This window comes from Ovis canadensis, chromosome 22 (genome assembly GCF_042477335.2).
Source record: "Ovis canadensis isolate MfBH-ARS-UI-01 breed Bighorn chromosome 22, ARS-UI_OviCan_v2, whole genome shotgun sequence".
NCBI classification, from domain to species: domain Eukaryota; kingdom Metazoa; phylum Chordata; class Mammalia; order Artiodactyla; family Bovidae; genus Ovis; species Ovis canadensis.
In genome coordinates, this window is record NC_091266.1 from 61776555 (window position 1) to 61797707 (window position 21153).

Consider the following 21153-nt stretch of genomic DNA (forward strand, 5'->3'; position numbering starts at 1 on the left):
AATGTTTATAGATATATGTATACTGAATCACTTTGCTGTACACCTGAAACTAGCACATTATTGTAAACCAACTCTTGTTCAGTTCAGTCGCTCAGTTGTGTCCAACTCTTTGTTGACCCCATGGGCTGCAGAACACCAGGCTTCCCTGTCCATCACCACCTCCCGGAGCTTGCTCAAACTCACGTCCATTGAGTTGGTGATGCTGAGCAACCATCTCATCCCCTTCTCCTCCTGCCTTCAATGCTTTCCAGCATCAGGGTCTTTTCTAAGGAGTCAGTTCTTTGCATCAGGTGGCCAAAGTATTAGAGCTTCAGCATCAGTCCTTCTAATGAATATTCAGGGTTGATTTCCTTTAGGACTGACTCATTTTATCTCCTTGTAGTCCAACATATTCTCAAGAATCTTCTCCAACACCAGAGTTCAAAAGCATCAGTTCTTCAGTGCTCAGCTTTCTTTATGGTCCAACTCTCACATCTATACATGAATACTGGAAAAACCATAGCTTTGACTAAACAGACCTTTGTTGGACAAGTAATGTCTCTGCTTTTTAATATGCTGTCTAGGTTTGTCATAGCTTTTCTTCAAAGGAGAAAGTGTCTTTTGATTTCATGTTTGCAGTCACCATCTGCAGTGATTTTGGAGCCCAAGGAAATAAAATCTGTCACTGTTTCCATTATTTCCCTGTTTATTTGCCATGAATTGATGGGACCAGATGCCATGATCTTAGTTTTTTGAATGTTGAGCTTTAAGCCCGCTTTTTCACTCTCCCCTTTCACCTTCATCAAGAGGCTCTTTAGTTCCTCTTTGCTTTCTGTCAGAAGGCTGGTGTCATCTGCGTATCTGAAGTTATTGATATTTCTCCTGTCAATCTTTATTCCAGCGTGTGGTTCATCCAGCCTGGCATTTCACATGATGTATTCTGCTTATACGTTAAATAAATAAACTGGTAATGGAAGTAAAGTCCGGTGCTGTAAAGAACAATATTGTGTAGGAACCTGTAATATTAGGTCCATGAATCAAGGTAAATTGGAAGTGGTCCAACAGGAAGTAGCAAGAGTGAGCATTGACACTTTAGGAATCAGTGAACTAAAATGAACTGGAACGGGCAAATTTAATTCAGATGACTTTTATATCTACTACTGTGGACAAGAATCCATTAGAAGAAATGGAGTAGCCATCATAGTCAACAGAAGAGTCCAAAATGCAGTACTTGTGTGCAATCTCAAAAACGACAGAATGATCTCTGTTCATTTCCAAGGCAAGCTATTTGGTATCACAGTAATCCAAGTCTATGCCCAACCACTAATGCCGAAGAAGCTGAAGTTGAACGGTTCTATGAAGACCTACCTACAATACCTCCTAGAATTAACACCGAAAAAGATGTCCTTTTAATCATAGGGGACTTGACTCTACTTTGGTGAAAAAGCAAACAAACAAAATCAAATAGACTGGCCCAGGTTCTTAGGCTTCAGTCACGTGCTGGTCACAGCTTTTTTCCATGTGTTGATCTGTGGGTAGTTGGCTTAAAATGTGTTTTCTTGATTTCATTGTTTGTTTGGTTGGTTGTTTTTCTCTTTTTCCTTTGAGTGGGGAGATTGTCAGCTTCCCAGGACATCCACTCTGAACCAAGTGAGACTATAGGCACTGATCTCGCTGTAGAAATGGTATTCTATTCATGGAGAAGGTTACTGGGGTCACCGATTTGAGACACTCAGAATATGACAGGGGATTCCTCTTCCTTGACTGTCAGATACATGTCTGATGCTTTAGTTGCAGGTGTGACTGTATGGGTGAGTATGTTTGTACGTGTGGGTGTGGGTGGATGGGTGTGTGAGTGGTTGTGTGTGGGGGTACCTTCCTCTATGTTCTTAATGTTTTGTTTTGACTTAGAAAATTTTTCAGGATCTTTAGTGTTATTGCAAACTTGGTCCCACCACTTCTTGAGAAAGCTGAAAGAAAGATAAATGCAGAGTCAGTGGTGTCCTTTGTAAAATAAGGTTCATTTTGCTTTGGGTGGGGAGGGCTGCTGGGTGGCTGCGGCAGCACCAGGAGGCCGACCTGCTTCTCACTGCAGACCCTCTCCTGTGAGCCTCTGCGCCTGTAGTTACAGAGAACGCAGATGAACACTCCTGTGTGTGAGCACATGCGTGCGTGTGCACACACACACACGTGTGCATGCATACACACAATACTCACATACACACATGTACACACGCACACACATGTAAACACACATGTAAACACACATGCACACACCCACACATGTGTGCACACACACATGCACCTGCACACACACACACATGCATGCACACGCAAGTGCATGTGCACGTGAGCCCGAGCACTGCTGTTGGGATCGGCTTGGACACTGACCAGTGCAGCTGAGCCCCCGGAGAGGCAAGTGGGAGCTTGCAGTGACGGCTTTGCCCGATGTCTTCTGAGGATGGGTTGGGCGGCCCTTGGTTTCACGTCCTCGCTCGCCATGTCAAACAAGCAGAGCACTGGGTTCAACCATGCGGAAGACTGTGGACCGAAGTCCTGGGCAGCTGTCTTGTTGGGAAGAGAGCACTTCTCCCCCTGAGCACATGCATGCTTGCTCACACGTGCCCACACATGTGCAGGAAGTCACAGGCACGTGTGCACACACATACACACACACACACACATACTTCCACTGTGAGGTCTTGTGCATGTGCGGGGGCCCCTCCCCTGGCTGAGAGCAAGACCCCTCCTCTAACAGACTGTTCCAGAGGAACAAGCAGGTCCCAGAGCCACTCTTAGATCCCAGCTGTCTGAGACCTGGCACCGGAAGCCCACCTGTCCCAGGTCTGTCGGGGGCCTGTGCTGGGGCCTGCCAGTCACGGGTCACCGGGAAGGTGGATCAGTTGAGCTTCGGCTGCTTCCAGCTGTGGTCCTCGCAGCCACTGCGGGACCTGGGCTTCGTGGGGAGGCCTGGGTCGTGCTTTTTTTTTTTTTTTTAAATTTTAAAATCTTTAATTCTTACATGCGTTCCCAAACATGAACCCCCCTCCCACCTCCCTCCCCATAACATCTCTGTGGGTCATCCCCATGCACCAGCCCCAAGCATGCTGTATCCTGCGTCAGACATAGACTGGTGATTCAATTCTTACATGATAGTATACATGTTAGAATGCCATTCTCCCAAATCATCCCACCCTCTCCCTCTCCCTCTGAGTCCAAAAGTCTGCTATACACATCTGTGTCCTTTTTGCTGTCTTGCATACAGGGTCGTCATTGCCATCTTTCTAAATTCCATATATATGTGTTAGTATACTGTATTGGTGTTTTTCTTTCTGGCTTACTTCACTCTGTATAATCGGCTCCAGTTTCATCCATCTCATCAGAACTGATTCAAATGAATTCTTTTTAATGGCTGAGTAATACTCCATTGTGTATATGTACCACAGCTTTCTTATCCATTCATCTGCTGATGGACATCTAGGTTGTTTCCATGTCCTGGCTATTATAAACAGTGCTGCGATGAACATCGGGGTACATGTGTCTCTTTCAATTCTGGTTTCCTCAGTGTGTATGCCCAGCAGTGGGATTGCTGGGTCATAAGGTAGTTCTATTTGCAATTTTTTAAGGAATCTCCACACTGTTCTCCATAGTGGCTGTACTAGTTTGCATTCCCACCAACAGTATAGGAGGGTTCCCTTTTCTCCACACCCTCTGCAGCATTTATTGCTTGCAGATTTTTGGATCACAGCCATTCTGACTGGTGTGAAGTGGTACCTCATTGTGGTTTTGATTTGCATTTCTCTAATAATGAGTGATGTTGAGCATCTTTTCATGTGTTTGTTAGCCATCCGTATGTCTTTTTTTGAGAAATGTCTATTTAGTTCTTTGGCCCATTTTTTGATTGGGTCGTTTATTTTTCTGGAATTGAGCTGCATAAGTTGCTTGTATATTTTTGAGATTAGTTGTTTGTCAGTTGCTTCATTTGCTATTATTTTCTCCCATTCTGAAGGCTGTCTTTTCACCTTGCTTATAGTTTCCTTTGTTGTGCAGAAGCTTTTAATTTTAATTAGATCCCATTTGTTTATTTTTGCTTCTATTTCCAGCATTCTGGGAGGTGGATCATAGAGGATCCTGCTGTGATTTATGTCCGAGAGTGTTTTGCCTATGTTCTCCTCTAGGAGTTTTATAGTTTCTGGTCTTACATTTAGATCTTTAATCCATTTTGAGTTTATTTTTGTGTGTGGTGTTAGAAAGTGATCTAGTTTCATTCTTTTACAAGTGGTTGACCAGTTTTCCCAGCACCACTTGTTAAAGAGATTGTCTTTACTCCATTGTATATTCTTGCCTCCTTTGTCAAAGATAAGGTGTCCATATGTGTGTGGATTTATCTCTGGTCTTTCTATTTTGTTCCATTGATCTATATGTCTGTCTTTGTGCCAGTACCATACTGTTTTGATGACTGTGGCTTTGTAGTAGAGCCTGAAGTCAGGCAAGTTGATTCCTCCAGTTCCATTCTTATTTCTCAAGATTGCTTTGGCTATTCGAGGTTTTTTGTATTTCCATACAAATCTTGAAATTATTTGTTCTAGTTCTGTGAAAAATATGGCTGGTAGCTTGATAGGGATTGCATTGAATTTGTAAATTGCTTTGGGTAGTATACTCATTTTCACTATATTGATTCTTCCTATCCATGAACATGGTATATTTCTCCATCTATTAGTGTCCTCTTTGATTTCTTTCATCAGTGTTTTATAGTTTTCTATATATAGGTCTTTAGTTTCTTTAGGTAGATATATTCCTAAGTATTTTATTCTTTTCATTGCAATGGTGAATGGAATTATTTCCTTAATTTCTTTTTCTACTTTCTCATTATTAGTGTATAGGAATGCAAGGGATTTCTGTGTGTTGATTTTATATCCTGCAACTTTACTATATTTATTGATGAGCTCTAGTAATTTTCTGGTGGAGTCTTTAGGGTTTTCCATGTAGAGGATCATGTCATCTGCAAACAGTGAGAGTTTTACTTCTTCTTTTCCAATTTGGATTCCTTTTATTTCTTTTTCTGCTCTGATTGCTGTGGCCAAAACTTCCAGAACTAAGTTGAATAGTAGCGGTGAAAGTGGGCACCCTTGTCTTGTTCCTGACTTTAGGGGAAATGCTTTCAGTTTTTCACCATTGAGGATAATGTTTGCTGTGGGTTTGTCATAGATAGCTTTTATTATGTTGAGGTATGTTCCTTCTATTCCTGCTTTCTGGAGAGTTTTTATCATAAATGGATGTTGAATTTTGTCAAAGGCCTTCTCTGCATCTATTGAGATAATCATATGGTTTTTATTTTTCAATTTGTTAATATGGTGAATTACATTGATTGATTTGCAGATAATTGAAGAATCCTTGCATCCCTGGGATAAAGCCCACTTGGTCATGGTGTATGATCTTTTTAATGTGTTGTTGGATTCTGATTGCTAGAATTTTGTTGAGGATTTTTGCATCTGTGTTCATCAGTGATATTGGCCTGTAGTTTTCTTTTTTTGTGACATCTTTGTCAGGTTTTGGTATTAGGGTGATGGTGGCCTCATAGAATGAGTTTGGAAGTTTACCTTCCTCTGCAATTTTCTGGAAGAGTTTGAGTAGGATAGATGTTAGCTCTCCTCGAAATTTTTGGTAGAATTCAGCTGTGAAGCCGTCTGGACCTGGGCTTTTGTTTGCTGGAAGAGTTCTGATTACAGTTTCAATTTCCATGCTTGTGATGGGTCTGTTAAGATTTTCTATTTCTTCCTGGTTCAGTTTTGGAAAATTGTACTTTTCTAAGAATTTGTCCATTTCTTCCACATTGTCCATTTTATTGGCATACAACTGCTCATAGTAGTCTCTTATGATTCTTTGTATTTCTGTGTTGTCTGTTGTGATCTCTCCGTTTTCATTTCTAATTTTATTGATTTGATTTTTCTCTCTTTGCTTCTTGATGAGTCTGGCTAATGGTTTGTCAATTTTATTTATCCTTTCAAAGAACCAGCTTTTGACTTTGTTGATTTTTGCTCTGGTCTCTTTTGTTTCTTTTGCATTTATTTCTGCCCTAATTTTTAAGAGTTCTTTCCTTCTACTAACTCTGGGGTTCTCCAGTTCTTCCTTTTCTAGTTACTTTAGTTGTAGAGTTAGGTTGTTTATTTGACTTTTCTCTTGTTTCTTGAGGTATGCCTGTATTGCTATGAACTTTCCTGTTAGCACTGCTTTTATAGTGTCCTACAGGTTTTGGGTTGTTGTGTTTTCATTTTCATTAGTTTCTATGCATATTTTGATTTCTTTTTTGATTTCTTCTGTGATTTGTTGGTTATTCAGAAGTGTGTTGTTCAACCTCCATATGTTGGAATTTTTAATAGTTTTTCTCCTGTAATTGAGATCTAATCTTAATGCATTATGGTCAGAAAAGATGCTTGGAATGATTTCGATTTTTTTGAATTTATCAAGTTTAGATTTATGGCCCAGGATGTGATCTATCCTGGAGAAGGTTCCATGAGCACTTGAAAAAAAGGTGAAATTCATTGTTTTGGGGTGAAATGTCCTATAGATATCAATTAGGTCTAACTGATCTAATGTATCATTTAAAGTTTGCGTTTCTTTGTTAATTTTCTGTTTAGTTGATCTGTCCATAGGTGTGAGTGGGGTATTAAAATCTTCCACTATTATTGTGTAATTGTTGATTTCCCCTTTCATACTTGTTAGCATTTGTCTTACATATTGTGGTGCTCCTATATTGGGTGCATATATATTTATAATTGTTATATCTTCTTCTTGGATTGATCCTTTGATCATTATGTAGTGGTCTTCTTTGTCTCTTTTCACAGCCTTTGTTTTAAAGTCTATTTTATCGGATATGAGTATTGCCACTCCTGCTTTCTTTTGGTCTCTATTTGCGTGGTATATCTTTTTCCAGCCCTTCACTTTCAGTCTGTATGTGTCCCTTGTTTTGAGGTGGGTCTCTTGTAAGCAGCATGTAGAGGGGTCTTGTTTTTGTGTCCATTCGGCCTGTCTTTGCCTTTTGGTTGGGGCATTCAACCCATTTACTTTTAAGGTAATTATTGATAAGTATGATCCCATTACCATTTACTTTATTGTTTTGGGTTCGGGTTTATACACCCTTTTCGTGTTTCCTGTCTAGAGAATATCCTTTAGAATTTGTTGGAGAGCTGGTTTGGTGGTGCTGAATTCTCTCAGCTTTTGCTTGTCTGTAAAGCTTTTAATTTCTCCTTCGTATTTGAATGAGATCCTTGCTAGGTACAGTAATCTGGGCTGTAGGTTATTTTCTTTCATCACTGTAAGTATGTCTTGCCATTCCCTCCTGGCCTGAAGAGTTTCTATTGAAAGATCAGCTGTTATCCTTACGGGAATCCCCTTGTGTGTTATTTGTTTTTTTTCCCTTGCTGCTTTTAATATTTGTTCTTTGTGTTTGATCTTTGTTAATTTGATTAATATGTGTCTTGGGGTGTTTCGCCTTGGGTTTATCCTATTTGGAACTCTCTGTGTTTCTTGGACTTGGGTGGTTATTTCCTTCCCCATTTTAGGGAAGTTTTCAACTATTATCTCCTCAAGGATTTTCTCATGCTCTTTCTTTCTGTCTTCTTCTTCTGGGACTCCTATAATTCGAATGTTGGAGCATTTCATATTGTCCTGGAGGTCTCTGAGATTGTCCTCATTTCTTTTAATTCGTTTTTCTTGTTTCCTCTCTGATTCATTTATTTCTACCATTCTATCTTCTATTTCACTAATCCTATCTTCTGCCTCCGTTATTCTACTATTTGTTGCCTCCAGAGTGTTTCTGATCTCATTTATTGCGTTATTCATTATATTTTGACTCTTTTTTATTTCTTCTAGGTCCTTGTTAAACCTTTCTTGCATCTTCTCAATCCTTGTCTCTAGGCTATATATCTGTGATTCCATTTTGATTTCAAGATTTTGGATCATTTTCACTATCAATATTTGGAATTCCTTCTCAGGTAGACTCCCTACTTCTTCCTCTTTTGTTTGGTTTGGTGGGCAACTCTTCTGTTCCTTTACCTGCTGAGTATTCCTTTGTCTCTTCATCTTGGTTATATTGCTGCGTTTGGGGTGGCCTTTTTATATTCTGGTAATTTGTGGAGTTCTCTTTATTATGGAGCTTCCTCACTGTGGGTGGGGTTCTATCAGTGGCTTGTCAAGGTTTCCTGGTTAGGGAGGCTTGTGTTGGAGTTCTGGTGGATGGAGCTGGGTTTCTTCTCTCTGGAGTGCAGTGGAGTGACCAGTAATGGGTTATGAGACATCAAAGGTTTTGGAATAATTTTGAGCTGCCTGTATATTGAAGCTCAGGGGAGTGTTCCTGTGTTGCTGGAGAATTTGAGTGGTATGTCTTGTTTTGGAACTTGTTGGCCCTCGGGTGGTGCTTGGTTTCGGTGTAGGTATGAAGGCATTTGATGAGCTCCTATTGCTTAATGTTCCCTGAATTCAAGAGTTCTGTAATGTTTTCAGGCTTTGGATTTAAGCCTTCCGCTTCTGGTTTTCAGCTTTATTTTTACAGTAGCCTCTAGACTTCTCCATCTATACAGCACCGATGATAAAACATCTAGGTTAAAGATGAAAAGTTTCTCCACATTGAGGGACACTCAGAGACGTTCACTGAGTTACAAGGAGAAGAGAAGATGGAGGCGGTAGTTAGAGGTAACTGGAATGAGATGTGGTGAGATCAAAAGAGGAGAGAGCAAGCTAGCCAGTAGTCACTTCCTTATGTGCGCTCTATAGTCTGGACCTCTCAGAGGTATTTACGGAGTTATACGGGGAAGAGGAGAGGGAGGAAGTAGACAGAGGTGACCAGGAGGATAAGAGAGAGGAATGAGAAGGAGAGAGACAAATCCTGCCAGTAACCAGTTCCTTAGGTGTTGTCCACCGTCTGGAACACACAGAGATTCACAGAGTTGGATAGAGAAGAGATGGGGGGAAAAGAGACAGAGGCCACCTGGTGGAGAAAAAGGAGAGTCCAAAGGAGGAGAGAGTGGTCAAGCCAGTAATCTCGCTCTCAGGTAAACTTGGGTAGTGAAGTTTGGGTTTTTAAATGTACAAAATTGACAACAAAAACCTAAGAGCAAAGATTAAAAATCTGTTTTTGAAGACAATGGTCTGCTTTTCTGGTTGCCTGTTGTCCTCTGCCAGCCTACAGAAGTTGTTTTGTGGAGTTTGCTCGGCGTTGAAATGTTCTTTTGAGGAATTTGTGAGGGAGAAAGTGGTCTTCCCGTCCTATTCCTCCGCCATCTTTACAGTTCCTGCTGGGTCGTGCTTTTGAAGGTGCAGCCGCCCTGTTACCCTCTGTCCTTGGAGACCTGCAGGAGATGCCTGGTGTGGTCCATTCACCTGCATGGAAGCCCTGGGCATGCGGCCGCTCCCTCCTGGTGAGCTGGTCCTGTGATGGGCGTGTGGTCAGGGGCCTGTGCTGGTCCTCTGGACAGGAGTGTTGCACCCTCCCAAAGTCCTGTTCATGTGGTCTTGTTCCAGCCTCTTGGTGAGGTAGGCTTATCCCCATGGCCCCCTTTATCTTGACCAGCCAGAGGTGGGAGGCAGTGTAAGGTTAAAACCACAGTTATCCTGTGGATGTTGAAAACATCTCCTGCGTATATTCCATAGTATCTCTCGATACTGTGGACCCATGAAGGGTTATAACAAATGGATTTTTATGTTCTCAGAAACTAACAGGATGAAAGTCTTTAAACATGACAGAATGGCAGCAAAATGTCCAAAATTTGGTCCTTTTTCTTCAAAAGAGGCTGAGTAATAAACAAGCAAAGCTATCACAGAGCTCTGGGTGGGGTGGCAGGTGGGCGTTTGCAGCTGGAGCCGGTAATGGTTGACGGCATCTCTCCCAGCAGAAGGTGGACAGGGAGGCCATCCCTTCCCTCACCCTGGAGTGATTCTGACAGATGACACTAGCACACTCGATTATTTGGAGGACGATGAAGTCCACCCCCACCTGTCCGGCGTGACAGATACATGGGGCTGTACGGCATGGACTGCGGCCAGGGCCTCTGGGTCGCCAGATCCCGAGGAGCCGTTTCAGCCGTCTCTGAGTCCAGAGCTGTGTTCCTTTGAGTTTCTAGGATCATTGTGGGCACAGCCCTGCTGCCGCTTTGGCCTGGCATGTCCACCGGCCTGCTGCTGCTGTAGGGTCCCTCCCACGCTTGGCTTTGCTCAGCCTCCGAGGTCATGTTATCCGTGGTCGTGTGGTCAGCACCTGTCTCTGTCTGCTCAGCTTCTCGTGGCTCTTCCTTCTCCAGCTGCTTGGAAATTAGACTTACCTGCAGAACAGCGGTAGCAGTGATGCTGGGGACAACCGAGTGGCCGGGGTGGCTAAGGGCTCATCTCCTGAGGGTGGACACGCTGGTGATGTGTCTCAGGTGGTAGGGAAGGGGGACTCCAGCTGGAGATGCTCCACTTGGGCCTTGAGGATGAACACAGGCAGGGCTGGACTCAGACGGCTTGGCCGAGGGCCCTGCCCTGCCCCTTGGTTTCTGGGAGCTGGAGTGTAGCTCTACACTGGACGTCGGGTTGCAGTTAAGGTCAGCAGAGCTACTGCAGGCTGGTGCGACTTGTGAACTTCAGGATTTTGTAGTAAGATGTTGGATTTGGGATGCCTGTGGAGTTCGTGTATGCAGTGGGTCAGGATTTTGGGCAGCTACACTTTCAGGCTGGATTCACTGCCATGAGGTCATCTTGTGGCCTGTCCCTTGGACTGGCTTTGTCCTGGGATGCCTGTGCCCTCTCCTACGCTGGAGGACCATCTCAGCTTTGGAGCGCTTCTGTCATGAGTTCAAGGGGTGGTGGCATTTAGGGGAGATGCTCTCTGCGGGGCTGGGCATTTGCCACGGACATTGTAGGAAGGGCTGGGTAGCAAGGGGAAGGAATCGCGTGATGGCCCCTGGCATCCAGGGGCCACGACGAGGAGAGCCTGTCCTGGTCCCCATGCCAGAGTGCCTTCTCCTTGTGCTGCACTCTCACGCCCTGCCCGCCTGCGATCCCTGACATCAGTTAGCCAAGCCCGCCCGGCCGCTGCCTGGAAGATGCTCAGCCCTTTAGCATCTCTGACTTACCTCTGCCTAAGTATTTGTTGGGTTCCCTGGTGGCTTAGTGGTAAAGAACCCACCTGGCAGTGCAGGAGAGGCAGGTTTGATCCCTGTCCTGGGAAGATGCCCTGGCGGAAGAAATGGCAGCCCACTCCAGTATTCTTGCCTGGGAGAGCCTGTGAACATAGGAGCCTGGCGGGCTACAGTCCCCAGGGTTCCCAGGAGTTAGACACCGCTCAGCGACTGAGCATGCACGTAAGTATGGATTCCTGTAACGGTGCCATCTGCAAGCAAATGCATATATTCACCTGTTCTTTGGGGGAAACTCCATCTGGAAAAACGTAGTTATTATCAGTTCCTTTTCTGTGGATTAAATCAAAATGGAGCTTGAAAAAGCCTTAGCATGAGCGTCCTACGTGCAGCCCCCTGGAAAGTGGAGGAGCAGAAGGATGTGGGCTGTTTCTGCATCTCCCTGCCTGACCTGCCTCTCTCCTCCGTCCCGCTGTCTTCTCTACCACACGTGTGTGCTAGTCACTTAGTTGTGTCTGACTCTTTGCGACCCCGTGGACCGTAGCCCTCCAGGCTCCTCTGTCTATGGGATTTCCCAGGCAAGAATACTAGAGTGGGTTGCCGTTCCCTTCTCCAAGGCATCTTCCCCTCCCAGGGATCAAACCCAAGTCTGCTGCTGGCAGATTCTTTACCACCTGAGCCACCAGGGAAGCCCCTACTTCTTGGCAAAATCTCCTAAGCAGGTCTCTGCATACTTTCAGGAATGTTTCCAATGTTGCAGGCTCATTTGTTTTCTTTATGTTAAAAAATAACTCAGAAAACATTAATGCAAAGACATGCTTGTGTGTATCATTAACACTGGAAGTCCTAAAATGTAAAATTCTAAAAACAAGCGCAAGATATTTAATGTTTCCAAGCTCTGCTGTCTCTTCTCTCGTGTTCCACATTTTAAAGGGAACGACAGTGGCTGAGTTTGTTTCACCATCAGAACTGCTGTTGTCAGCAGATCGCTCACGTTGGAGGGTGGGTGTGCTGGAGTTCAGTGGGATTCCCCAGCAGAAAGAGACAGTTAGTAATCAACATTTCATCTCCAGTCTTATTTGTGTCTAGTTCGTTTGTTTTTTTTTTTTCTCTCTGAGCATCCTTTCCATGGTTCTTTCTGAAAAACAAATGAAAACCCAAATTATCTTTGATCCTGAGACACCAGCATCCCTTCCTTTCTGAGCTGTGCTCCCGGAGCTATGTCTGCGCTCCTGGTTTTGTCTTCTCATCCCACTCCAGGAAGCTGGCCTGAACAGGACTCTGTGTGCTCTCGGTTGCCACGTCCCAGGGCTGTTCCTTTGCGTCTGATCTTGCCACACCCAGGCCACCTGCCCTCCCTCGATTTGGGTGATGTCACTCATCTCTGCCTCATCCCACGTTGCTGCTCGCTCCATCTCCTGTTCTAATACCAACTCCTGACTGCCGCTCGTAGTACTCCCTTCTCATTCTCCATACTTCTCTTCAATGGTCTTACTCACACACCTGGCATTTATTGCTGTCTAAGGGCTGTTGCTTCTTGGGTCTTTGAGACTGGAGATCTCTAAGGTCTAGACGCCTACCGAGTAGAGCTACATGCATATCCAACAGGCAACTCAAACGCAGCTCATCCAAAACCAGACCCTGGTCCTTTTCTCCTCCCTTAGACACCCTTCTGTTCCCAGGTTCCTCTCCTTAGAAGTGTCACATCCTGCCATGGGTGACTCATCAAGGGCTCATGTTGGACTGGGTGTCATGTTTGACTCTCGTTTAGCTCCTGGCCTCCTCTCCGTTTATCGTCAGCCACTGTTCAGCCTGCCTCCAATGTGGTTTTGTTCAGGGCCTCTTCTTTCAAACTTACCACTGTAGCAGGAGGTCAGTTCAGTTTAGTTGGTCAGTCATGTCCGACTCTTTGTGACCCCTGTGGACTACAGCACGCCAGGCTTCCGTGTCCATAGCCAACTCCTGGAGCTTGCTGATTTCCATCAAGTTGGTGATGCCATCCAACCATCTCATCTTCTGTCGTCAGCAGGAGGTCAGGCTTTTCCTAGTTTTTGCTTGGGCTATTGCAGTAGCTAACTAGCCAGTTCTGTGCCTCCCATCTGCACTGCCCTACCTGGATGCCATCACAGAGGCTCTCTCTGGCCTTTTGTATTATCACATCCCTTCCCCATCAGCTTCTTCCAATTCTCCAACCGTTTCAATCTCACCCATCACGTTCAGAATGAAACCTGACTTCCTGTCTGGTATTTTATTCTCCTTCTCCTCTTCCCACCCTCCTGAACTTCGCCTGTGGCTCTGTGAATATGTCATCTACTCCCGCCTCCCTGAATTTGTGCCTAGGATTGCCCACCCTATGTTGGAGGTTCTAATGCTTCTTCCCAGCAGGTGAATGCACTGCGTCCTGAAGGAGGCCTTCCTTTCACGTCCAAGGTCAAAACCTGTTCCCCACTGCTCCCTCCCTCATTAGTCCAGGGGTCTAGGAGGCCAGAGAGGGTAGTGGGGGCTGCTCTTCACCAGTGTTTATGTCACATCATAAGAGCAAGTACCTGTCCAGAGCATCTCACCTGTTCCCGGCCCAGGCCTTCATGCCTAATCTTGCAGTTGGACATTGAGCCTAAAATCTGTGAGTTACTAGTGCCAGTGTGTCCGTGTTAGAGATGAGGAAACCTAGGCTTGTAGAGTTAACCAGCTTAGCCCAAGGTTACCCTGCATGGAAAACAGCAGAATTTAAACCCACACAACCTCACTCCAGAGCCTGAGCTCTGCCCTCTGCAGACTGTCCTCTGCAGGTGTGAACCCAGCAGAAAGTTATCCCTGACCAAGTAAACATTAAGTGTGGAAGTTAGTGAGTTGTGAACTGGCCAAGCTCAGGAACGTCTGGGAGGTATATGGAAGCAGAAAGGAACCATGCTCTGGTCCTCCTAGGAAACAACAAGAATAGTTGCAGTTCAAATCATTTGTGTTTTAACATATATTCCTTTTAAATGGGCCAATCAGTAAATTCATAGTTTGGCACAGAAAATTAGTTAAACTCGCTGCAGGCTTGTTTGTGTTTGTATCGACGTGCACACCATGGGATATATGTGATTGTGTGTCTGTGTGCGTGTGTTTGTTAACTGTCATCTTATGTTTATATGGTGGCCACACAGACATGTATGCATATGTGAGTATGTGTGTGTGAATTGTCTGATAAGAAAACAAGTGATTTCTGCCAGGTCAGCTGGTCTGACGCCCTCCAGATGTCAGTTTCACATTGCAGAGAGTGTTAGTGCACCGTGCCCTGTCTCAAGCTAGGAAAACAAGCTTCTGGCAAACAGAGCTGCGTCTCGGTGGGTCTCCTGCTGACTGGTAACCTGGTGTCCCCTGCAGACTGCAGAGAGATCCTGCTTCCCATGATGACGGATCAGCTCAAGTACCATCTGGAGAGACAGGAAGATCTGGAGGCCTGCTGCCAACTGCTCAGCAACATCCTTGAGGTTCTGTACCGGAAGGACGTGGTGAGTAGCCGTGGGGCTGCCTCCATGGACCCCGCAGCAAGCGTGGGCCTGTGATCCTCCTGAGACCTGGCCTCTACGGACCGACTCACGTTTGATTCATTTAAAAGAGAATGGCCTGAATTTCAAGGGTTGCCCTTTCTTTTTCTTTGGGCCTTCCCTGGTGGCTCTAATGATAAAGTGTCTGCCTGCAATACAGGAGACCCTGGTTCAATCCTTTGGGTCAGGAAGATCCCCTGGAGAAGGGAAGGGCAACCCATTCCAGTGTTCTTGCCTGGAAAATCCCATGGACAGAGGAGTGAGTGTGGCGGGCTGTAGTCCATGAGGTCGCAAAGAGTCAGGCACGACTGAGCGACTAACACCTTTCTCTTTTTCTCTGTAGAGTTGCATGCTCAAATTATTTTTTTTATTAATGTATAAAGCTTGATGGGGCTTCTCTGGTGGTAAAGAATCCTCCTGCCAATGCAGGAGGTATAGGCACATGGGTTTGATCCCTTGGTCGGGAGGATCGCCTGGAGGAGGAAATGGCAGCCCACTCCAGTCTTCTTGCCTGGGAAATCCTATGGACGGAGGAGCCTAGTGGGCTGCAGTCCATGGGGGCGCACAGAGTCAGACACAACTGAGCGCGCAGAGGAGGATGATTGTATTATCATGTGTGTCTTTCCACATTAAAGAAACTGTTTTGTTTCCTGTGACTTCTCAGCTCAGTGACTCCCAAGACTGAGATTTGATATTTAAGGTCAGAGGCTTTGATGTTAAAAATTAGAAATAAACAGAGGGTGGCTAATTGCCTACTTTCTGTCAATCATTGTCTTTAATAAATCATACTTAGTATTATTATTTTATGATGAGCATAGTTGTTGTTGCTTTAAGTCAGTGGTGCTTCTGACAATTTTGAGAGCAGTTCTCTGCCCCTTTTTGCAGGTTCCTTTCTGTACAGGCAGCTTTTTCCTGTGCTTTCTTTGCTGTTTCTTTTTTACATGGTATTTTCTTTTGCATTTCTCAATTGTATGCTTATTCCTCTGCCCTTTTGGTCTTAATAAAAAGCTGGCGCAAGCACATGTGGAAACAGCTGACTCTCTGCCTCCCGACCCCGTTGTACCTACCATATGCATTTGTGTACGCACGTGTGTGTGCGCATGTAGGGTCACTGGCTCTCCAGGTGTGTCTGGACAGCTGTTCAGAGCCACGTCTGTCTCTGTCTCTAGCAGTGGCTAGATGAATCAAGGTTTTCTAGTTAGTAGGGCTTGTTCTTAGCTTTCCCCCACGCGACTCTGGACAACTCCCCAGTCCAAACACATGCACACACACGCACACACACATGTGCCTGTCCCGCCCACTTCTTTGCTGCACCTGCTTATCTTCTCAGAGTCTGGGTGATGTGCTTGAAAAGAGAATTACAGTAAGTAAGTTAACTGCAACTGTGGCTATGTCCACCCTCCCCAGCCTTTGTCTCTGAAAGCTCTTGCCAGCCTTAACCCAAAGGCCAGCCTTCAGTCATCCCAGTCCAGGCCTTTTGAAAAATGCTCAACATCGCTCCTTATGCTGCTGCTGCTGCTGCTGCTGCTGCTGCTAAGTCACTTCAGTCATGTCCGACTTTGTGCAACCCCGTAGACGGCAGGCCACCAGCCTCCCCCGTCCCTGGGATTCTCTAGGCAAGAACACTGGAGTAGGTTGCCATTTCCTTCTCCAATGCAGGAAAGTGAAAAGTGAAAGTGAAGTCCATCAGTTGTGCCTGACCCTCAGCGACCCCATGGACTGCAGCCTTCCAGGCTCCTCTGTCCATGGGATTTTCCAGGCAAGAGTACTTCAGTGGGGTGCTATTGCCTTCTCCTCGTTCATTATGAAAGAAATGCAAATCAAAACTACAATGAAGTTATTCCTTCACTTCAATCATCAGAATGGCCATCATCGAGAAATCTACAAACAGCAAATGCTGGGGAGGATTTGGAGAAAGTGGAACCCTCTTACAGGGTTGGTGGGGATGTAAATTGATACAGCCACTAGGGAGAACAATATGGAGAGTTCTTTAAAACTAAGAATGAAACTAAGAATGAAACTACCATATAACCCAACAACCCCACTATTGGGCATATACTCTGAGGAAACCGTAATTTAAAAAGACATGTACTCCCAAGTGCATTGTAGCACTGTTTACAATAGCTAGACCATGGGAGTAACCAAGATGTCCACTGACAGATGAATGGATAAAGAGGCTGTGGTGTATCTATGTATACAATGGAATACTGTCCAGTCATAAAAAGGAACACATTTGAATTAGTTCTAGTGAGGTGGATGGATTTGGAACCTGTTACACAGAGTGAAGGTAGTCGGAAATGGGAAAAACATATCGTGTATTAACGCATGAGCATGGAATCTAGAAAAAATGGTACTACTTGTAGGGCAATGAAACTACTTGCAGGGCAAGAATAGAGACACAGACATAGAGCACAGATTTGTGGATACAGCGGGGGAAGGAGGGGAGTGGGACAAACGGAGAGAGTAGCGTGGAAACATACACATTAGTGGGAATTTGCTGTATGACCCAGGGAGCTCAAACCGGGCTGTGTGACAGCCTAGAGGGGTGGGATGGGATGGGAGGTGGGAGGGAGGGTCAAGCGGAAGGTGACATATGTATACATGGCTGATTCACCTTGTTGTTTGGCAAAACCCAACACAATATTGTAAAGCAACTAGCCTCCAAGTAAAAACAGAAAAGAGTGAAAAAAAAAAAAGATTGTACTTGAAAAGTTGTAAGGTCAAGCCTTATAGAGGAGGCAGTGCCTGTCTGGCCTGTGCAGAGCGCCTGGAAAACCTGTTTATACACGTACAGAATTCATGAAGAAGAATCAACAGTCCCATCACATATGAGACGAAGGAGCACACGTTTACTGATTGGAGATGCTCCGGCATGCTGCGTTTTTGGGGTTGTGCTAAGGTGATATTTAAACATTTGATTCTATGCAAGCATACACATTACTGGGATCTGACTTGCAGCGTGAGCTGTTTGGTTGTTAGCTGCTGGCCCTCTGTGTACAAATGGGCAAGTGTCTTTCCAAAGCTAATTGGTGAGCTAATCAGGGATCATAAACATTATATTGTTTAAACAGATTTGCTTTTATTTTTAAGGTTTGCTTCAATTAAATTACTGTGATTATATAACATTACCATTAATGGGCTATAATTAATAAAATGCCTTGAGTTTTCTTTGTGAAGGCTTTTGCCTGTGACAAGGGCCATTTTTCATCTCGTTAAGGATTGTAATTGATTTACTCTTTACAGGGTAAATGGGTTCTGTGACAGCCGCGGGGCTGGCATGTTAATGACTGTCTTAGCTGTTGGTTTACACGTGTGTCTTTCCTGCAGGGGCCGACGCAGAGGCACGTCCAGATCATCATGGAGAAACTTCTCCGGACAGTGAACCGAACCGTCATTTCCATGGGGCGGGACTCAGAACTCATCGTAAGTGTTCAGTGACACACGCATGGGGGTCTCATCATGGCTGAGAGCATCTTTCTCAGGAAAGTCGTTTACTCTCAAGCTTGAAAACCCACACGGTCCTCTTGCAGTTGCCTTTTGAAACTATAGCAGGCAGTTGCGATGCATTTATTTACAGCCTAGTAGGTTAAGTGGGCTCATTTTCCATGATTCTAGAAGCAAGTGTCAAAGGTGAAAAGCAGGCACACCCTCGTTTTGTAGATGGAGGATTTGGGTCTAGTTTTGTCGTTGCTAGCTTCTAGCAAAGGTTGTTTGTTTTCTTCTAAGTTCCCACACTCCAGGCAGTTGCTTTCTGTGTATTTACACTTAAGATCCCATTAATAAAATTTTATGAAGGGCCTTAAAAAGTAATTGAGGCACTCCGAGTTAGCTATTTTCTGTCTTCTCTAATGTACTGTAAATGTTCCTCTTACATGGATGCAAAGTGTGGGATCTATTCTTTTCCTTCAGGTTTTTACCAATAGCGGTGGCGGACTTTCACGTTTCACGTTGTGGCGCTTTCTCCCAGAGTTTGCCACCCTGATGATTGTTAGATTTGGTTTCATGGGCAAAAGATGCATTTGTAGGTCTCATTTAATTTCTTTCATTTCTGGTATGTATTACCATTTAACTAAGCTGGGTGGATCCTATTTCAAAAAAGTCACTTTCCTAATCAAGGAACAAGAAAAATCCAGTTAGAGTTTTCACTGGCAGTCAGACTAGGCACACTGGTCTCCTTTGGGTGAGTTTAGCTCTGTCTGCATAGCCTGGGCATGGATCAGGTCTGGTGACCCATCAGCTTCCTTCGGACATAAAGCAGGAATGGGGCAGTGGGCTTGTGTTGCTTTCTGTGGCTGCATCACAGTGAGGGATGTGGCGTGTGGCTTTGGATGCGCCACAGAGAATAATCGTTGCCTCTGTATGTTTCCATGTGGTAAGATTGTCGAGTTTATGTTTCTGAGTTTTAGCCCATGTTGTGTGCCGGTTTTCCTTTCTAAGGTACATCTCTTTTCCATTTATGCTTTACCATGTTTAAATTAAGGATTTTTCCTTGTAAATTGATGTTATTTACCGTGGACTCTTCCATTATCCTGTAAACCTCACTTGCTTCTTCATGCTCCTCATTGTTACTCTTCTTCTCTGTAGTTCTGGAAATGCTTTCGTCTAGGTCAGTGGAGAGGGAGCCCCGTGGAGGAAGACTTGGGGTGGCTGCAGAGGCACCCCAGGGCCCCAGTGTTCCTGTCTCCTTGGGGTTGTGTCCTGGGTGCCACGGGATACTCTGTCATAGTGGAGCTCGGGGGCTTTAAGTAGAATGAAGGACGTGTGGCTAGAGCCTGACCTGAGTTTGGTGTCATTGTGCTGAGACCGTCGTGGGAGTGACATTCTGGCCATCACGAAGTCACAGTGAGTGTGCGATGGACAGTCTTGGTGGGCAGAAGGGGGAGGCGGCTGGGCAGAAGGGGGAGGTGGCTGGGCAGAAGGGGGAGGTGGCTGGGCAGAAGGGGGAGGTGGCTGGGCAGAAGGGGGAGGTGGCTGGGCAGAAGGGGGAGGTGGCTGGGCAGATGGGGGAGGTGGCTGGGCAGATGGGGGAGGTGGCTGGGCAGAAGGGGGAGGTGGCTGGGCAGAAGGGGGAGGTGGCTGGGCAGATGGGGGAGGTGGCTGGGCAGAAGGGGGAGGTGGCTGGCGTGGTGGCCAGTGAGCGGGTGAGATGGTCCCATCTCCGGGTAGCAGTGTGTTCACTCGGATCAAAGCCCACTGGCCAGCAGTTACACTGGGGAGAGGAGGGCGGGGAGGACACTCAGAGCAGTTTGGACAGGACCTTGGGATGTGGTGAGATTGTAAGAAGCGCTCACAGCTCAAGCTGAGGATCTAGACTGAACCTTGCAGGCAGAGCATGGTGACTTTTCTCAGACCATGTGGTCCAGGGGGCCTTTGGGAAATTCCCCGTGTCTCAGGCATAGTGATGACAGTGATGATACAGTAGCTGCTCCTCCTCTGTGTGCTCAGCTCAGCTCAGCTCAGCTCAGTTCAGTTAATTCAGTTGCTCAGTCAGGTCCGGTTCTTTGCAGCCCGATGGATTGCAGCACGCCAGGCCTCCCTGTCCATCACCAACTCCCGGAGTTTACTCAGACTCACGTCCATTGAGTTGGTGATGCCATCCAGCCATCTCATCCTCTGTCGTCCCCTTCTCCTCCCGCCTTCAATCTTTCCCAGCATCAGGGTTTTTTCAAATGAGTCAGTTCTTTGCATCTGTGTGTGCTGGGCACTGGTTAATGCATCAAAGAGCCTCACTTAATCCTCCCCTTCCCTGTGCATAGGCCCTTGCAGAAATGCCCTGCAGGGAGGTGGGAAGTAGCCCCAGACCCACAGCTGGCACGGCGGGGCTCGTGGGGAGCCCTGGTTGGGCACCAGAGCTGGCGTTCTTTGGTCTCTTCTGGAAGACTGAGCTCTGTGATCCTTGTCTCAGCGGTGGACCAGAAGGTCCCCAGGAGGACTCTGAGTTCCTCCTGGATCCACATCCTTGTTCGGCGGGGAGCTGCCCGCAGGAGTAAACACTTTGCTGCTTGCTGCCTCAGTCACATCCATGGACCAAATGCCAGGATGTCCTGGAGGTAGAAGGGGCCAGACCACGGGTCGGCAGCCGCTTTCCTGAAGGGCTTGGAGGAACGCCTGTGGCCTACGGACTCCTTGGAGGTTCCTGGGAAGAACCGTTGCACTGTTAGCCAGCGGGCCAGGAAGCAAGGACCCAGGCTCTCTCTGACCAAGCTGCAGCCTTGCCCCTACGGCACAGGTGGCGGGGGTCCAGGGCACTGTGTGGGGGTCAGTGGGGATAGACTATAGCAAGCTGCCCACACAGAGGCTCATCGCCCCTGTCTAGCCCGTCTGCAGCAGAAGTCTCCAGAAGCACAAACAGGACTTAGGTCCTAACCTGACTCTTCCCAGTTCCGACATCTCTAATGTGTATACAAGGAGCCCAGAAATTCCTTCCCTTAAAATGAATTAAGCTGTCAGGGAAGGACTCTCAAAAAAAAAAAATCTGAATATCCTATAGTTATTTCATGAGTGGTGACAGTGTCACGATGTTTGCAGAA

At 45.9% G+C, this 21153-nt stretch overlaps 1 protein-coding gene across 2 annotated transcripts in view; it reads left to right on the plus strand.

Moving 5' to 3' along the window:
* The window catches only part of DOCK1 (dedicator of cytokinesis 1), a 568995-nt gene that overhangs the window by 198930 nt on the left and 348912 nt on the right, over positions 1 to 21153 (plus strand). For both annotated transcript variants that reach the window (XM_069566865.1, XM_069566866.1), the window contains exons 26-27: positions 14460 to 14587; positions 17951 to 18046. In XM_069566865.1, coding sequence (XP_069422966.1) covers positions 14460 to 14587; positions 17951 to 18046 — 224 coding nt within the window. The remainder of the gene's footprint in view (positions 1 to 14459; positions 14588 to 17950; positions 18047 to 21153) is intronic.